Genomic DNA, 4,951 nt, shown 5'->3' on the forward strand with positions numbered 1-4,951 from the left:
GCAAGCAGGAACTGTTGACCTACATCAACCTTAAAGTCGAGTGGTGAGTCCTTGGGATTTTAAAAATACAATTATAAACTCATTAAGAGATTTATAATAAAAGTGTACATTTAAGAAATGTTTTTATGAAATTGTCAACTTTGACATATGTTAATAACATTGGAAACTTAATAAGATATTTTTTATAAAATTGAAGACTTATGAAGAGATTTTTAGTAAAATGTTAAACTTATGAAGATATATTTTTTTAATGGTACACTTAATATATTTTTTTGTAAAATAATACAAAAAATGGGAACATTTGTTTACTTATCAAGAGATTTATAGTAAACATTTACACTTATTAAGAGATTTATAGTAAACATTTACACTTATTAAGAGATTTATAGTAAACATTTACACTTAAGATATTTTTTGTACAGTTATATTCAAAGACATTACATTTAGAGACAGAAATGATTGAATATGCAAAGTTGATTGTATTGTAACTGCAACGCAATATGCACATTTCCTAATGTGTTCACAATTCATGTTTTTTACTTTTTTATTTAAGTCGAATGGTGAGTTGTTATGAGGAACACGTTTCTGTAAATCATATCTTCTTATTAAGAGATGATGGTTCGGAAACCAGAAATGGTCATAAAATTTGGTATACAAATGATGTACAACCATTTTTGTTATTTCAGGAAGGATAATGTTGAGGACTGTTATTATTTCAGGAAGGATAATGTTGAGGACTATTATTATTTCAGGAAGGATAATGTTAAGGGCTGTTATTATTTCAGGAAGGATAATGTTGCGGACTATGATATTATTTCAGGAAGGATAATGTTGAGGACTATGTTATTATTTCAGGAAGGATAATGTTGAGGACTGTTATTATTTCAGGAAGGATAATGTTGAGGACTATGTTATTATTTCAGGAAGGATAATGTTGAGGACTATGTTATTATTTCAGGAAGGATAATGTTGCGGACTTTGTTGTTATTTCAGGAAGGATAATGTTGCGGACTTTGTTGTTATTTCAGGAAGAATAATGTTGAAGACTATGTTGTGGAGCAGAACAGTGGGCTGGAGGTTGACGATCTGAGCGATGTGACTGGAAAGACACTCTTCAAAAACGCCCAGTACATGGTAAGGAAGGAACAAAACAGACTGGGGTGTATTCATTAGTGATCACCGTAGCAAAAAGGCTTATTTCTTATCGGACATGTTTTGACCCTGCTTTACAAGGTCAGTCCCTCCTGTAAACCATTTAACAACCTTGACATGTCTCTCTGCTCCGCTGCTTAACTACAACTTCTGTTTACGAACAAAACAGAACTCAACAGCTTTTACGTCCTGTGTCAGAGCGTTTAGAGTAAACACTTTTCGTTCCAAAATGTTTTACTACAGTGCAAAACGTTTGCCCTTGTTAGGTTCCCATTGTAAACTATAAGTAACACGTGACATTTTTGTATTTTCTTTCTATTCGGTTAAAAAAAATAGTTTTATCGTTTCTGAGGTATTACTGAAATGTTGTGTGTGACATCATCACATTCCTCTGTTCATCAGCTGTATCCAGTGTATGGCTTCCCAGATCCGTCTTTATCCCAGGCTTCAGACCGTTTGGTTAGAGAACACCAGGCGAAATACTCCCAGAACTCCCGCATCCTTCAACAGGTACAATATTTGTTATACCAGCGGTTCTCAAACTCGCAGCCGTTCCTATATGAACTATTCCAAAAGTAGCGCACCTAATTCAAGTTGTAAACTATTTATCAAGCCCTTGACTAGTTGAATCAAGTGAGTTAGTTCAGGACTACAACCGAGGAGAGGTTTGAGAACCACTGTGTTACAGTGACAGGTACAGTACAGGCAACTTTACAAGCAGAAGTTATAATATTTGTACACAGGATATGACAACATCTGTTAGCCATGTTTCTCAACTTTAAACCCTTTTGGGGGTGGTTTTCCGGACACTGATTAAGAAAAGTAAACTCGATGGAGAATCTCCATTTAAAATGCATTTATCTCCATTTAAAATGCATTTTAGTCCCGGATTAGGCTTATCTGTGCACAGGAAACCAGGAAACCGCCCCTTTGAGCTCCGTACTGCTTATTGATGATCACCTGTCAATCAACTAATAAGTTAAATGGTCTCACTCTTCTGTTGTTGTTTCAGCAACAAACCATCGAGTTGATTCCCATCACCAAGGTGACCTACAAGTGGAAGGGAGGCATCCATGTTTACTATATCTATGGGAACGAACACCAGGTCAAAGCTCCTGACTACCCTGCCACCTGCTGCTGCTCCATCATGTAACCAGTCATGTCAGCCAGCCAGCCAGCCAGTCAGCCAGCCAGCCAGCCAGTCAGCCAGCCAGCCAGCCAGTCAGCCAGTCAGCCAGTCAGCCAGCCAGCCAGCCAGCCAGCCAGCCAGCCAGTCAGCCAGCCAGTCAGCCAGTCAGCCAGTCAGCCAGTCAGCCAGCCAGCCAGCCAGTCAGCCAGCCAGCCAGCCAGCCAGCCAGCCAGCCACTTAACCATACCTCTTTTGGTGAATGCGTCACCAGGCCAGCCCAATACAGCTGGCCTTGACTCGGCTTAGTTCAGCTCTGTATGAAAAAGGTTGAGTTTATCAGTTAGCTAGTTAGTTAGCTAGTTAGTTAGGTAGGTATTGTAGGTAGTTCTTTAGGGCCTTTTACCTTCCCCAGGAGTTTAGGGCTAAGTGTTATCTGATGTTGTTTTTTATTTTTATAATAATTATTGCAGCCCTGGAATTTCATGAATTAGTTTTTTGTTTCAACTTTCAATTTTTCACAAGTAAATGACTTTATGCAAAGATATAGAAAAACTAAAGGCTATTGAAGCAAATTGCTGCATGTCTGATTCATTCTTGTTACATAGACTTTAGTACAGTCAATAAAGTGAAAAGGTGATATTATTATTCTATAATGAAATAAATAAATAAAATCATTCAAACTTCAAAGAGAAAAGTTAACCATTTATGTAATGCTCCCTGTTGTTAGTGTTTTTTAGGTCAGTGTGTTATGAGTGACAATGTTATGCTTTTCTGAGTGAGAATTGTTGCCAGTGTTATGGTCCAACAAGCTTATTTTGAGACATGTATGAAGTGTTTTGTTGGTTTGAGGGAGTTTTGGAGGTGAGATGAACTGTTTGGCCAAGACGCATGTTGGTAATGCAGACTGTGTGAAGAGTTTTGAAAAAGTGGCATCAGTATTGACCGACGCTTGTTAGCGATTGAACAAAAAAACTGTAATGCTGCTTAATGTATGTACTGTATTTTTGATGAATGAATTGATTGCTGATTTCAGAAGCTGAACGTAACCTCCAGTATGCCATTCCACTACTCTAATGATGAGTATGTAATCGCTCTCTCCTTATTCGTTGGCCAAACTACATCCTGTGGTTGCATTCACATTTTCAAAAGATAAATTGTAAACTCAGCTGTGTGTTGTTGTGCCAAAGCTTTAGTCAATCTGGCCATTGAGTTAATTGCATGATCGTTAGGATAAGAGTGTTGAGAAAGCTTGTCATAATCATGTTCTGATGACTAGAAAAGCTATTTTAATGTTATATTAAGTATTCCATTCTAGAATGTTATTTACTATTCGATCAATATATTAGTATTGATATTTTAATATCGTTATATCAGAGTTGTTTTCATGAAACGTCCTTAAGGGCTCGATTTCATTCCGTAGTGCAGAAGATCTGCGTTGTAGTGCGGGTTTAAATGTCGAGGGGTTTCCGATTGAGCCGACATATTCAGCGTGTACAGTCAATGCTGTCTAAAGGTCTATGTAACAAATGTTGCACAGCAAACATTGCCTTTAAATGTCAACCGCACTTTCCTTACAGATTGAGTAGTCTTGACCCAACTGTACAAACGAGCCTCCATGGTAAAGATGTTTACCGGCCAAAGGGCTAACCTTGAGATTATACATGCTGTCCTCGGATTATACATGCTATCCTCTGATTATACATGCTGTCCTCTTATTATACATGCTGTCCTCGGATTGTACATGCTGTCCTCGGATTGTACATGCTGTCCTCTGATTGTACATGCTGTCCTCTGATTATACATGCTGTCCTCTTATTATACATGCTGTCCTCTGATTATACATGCTGTCCTCGGAATATACATGCTGTCCTCTGATTGTACATGCTGTCCTCTGATTGTACATGCTGTCCTCTGATTATACATGCTGTCCTCGTATTATACATGCTGTCCTCTGATTATACATGCTGTCCTCGGAATATACATGCTGTCCTCTGATTGTACATGCTGTCCTCTGATTGTACATGCTGTCCTCTGATTATACATGCTGTCCTCGGATTATTCATGCTGTCCTCGGATTAAACATGCTGTCCATTTATTTTAAAATAATAAAGAATATTATCCTTAGAGGAAACGTTTGTCTCCTGTTTTGAATGGACAACACACACAGTTCTCAGTTGATTGATTTACTGATAGATTGTCTTTCATACAGTTTACTTGATTACCCTGTCACCTTGATTTTTTTTATTTTTTACATGGTCAAATTGTTCCTAGAACCAGAGCCGTGGGCCCATTGTAAGCTACATGACAGTTGTCAATCGGTCACTTGCTGTCACGCCCTGACCTTAGAGATCCTTTTATGTCTCTATTTTGGTTTGGTCAGGGCGTGAATTGGGGTGGGCATTCTATGTTTTGTGTTTCTATGATTTTCTATTTCTACGTTTTGGCCGGGTATGGTTCTCAATCAGGGACAGCTGTCTATCGCTGTCTCTGACTGGGAACCATACTTAGGCAGCCCTTTTTCCCACCTGTGTTTGTGGGAATTTTCTTTATGGCACTTAGCCTTAAGATTCCCGGTTTTGTTTTGTTCTGTTGTTTGTTCTGTTTGTTTTGTTTTGTTGTTTGTTCTGTTTGTTTTGTTTTGTTCGGCGTCTTTTCTTTATTAAAGAGCAT

The 4,951-nt window shown here is 38.1% G+C and overlaps 1 protein-coding gene across 1 annotated transcript in view; it reads left to right on the forward strand.

Moving 5' to 3' along the window:
* The window catches only part of LOC139413897 (protein SSUH2 homolog), a 15,422-nt gene extending 12,516 nt beyond the window's left edge, over nt 1-2,906 (forward strand). The window contains exons 9-12 of the mRNA XM_071161741.1: nt 1-43; nt 1,029-1,134; nt 1,555-1,662; nt 2,165-2,906. The exon at nt 1-43 is cut by the window's left edge and continues 50 nt beyond it. Of these exons, the coding sequence (XP_071017842.1) occupies nt 1-43; nt 1,029-1,134; nt 1,555-1,662; nt 2,165-2,305 (398 nt within the window). The 3' untranslated portion in view covers nt 2,306-2,906. The remainder of the gene's footprint in view (nt 44-1,028; nt 1,135-1,554; nt 1,663-2,164) is intronic.
* Nucleotides 2,907-4,951: the final 2,045 nt, after the last annotated feature.

This window comes from Oncorhynchus clarkii, chromosome 7 (genome assembly GCF_045791955.1).
Source record: "Oncorhynchus clarkii lewisi isolate Uvic-CL-2024 chromosome 7, UVic_Ocla_1.0, whole genome shotgun sequence".
NCBI classification, from domain to species: Eukaryota; Metazoa; Chordata; class Actinopteri; order Salmoniformes; family Salmonidae; genus Oncorhynchus; species Oncorhynchus clarkii.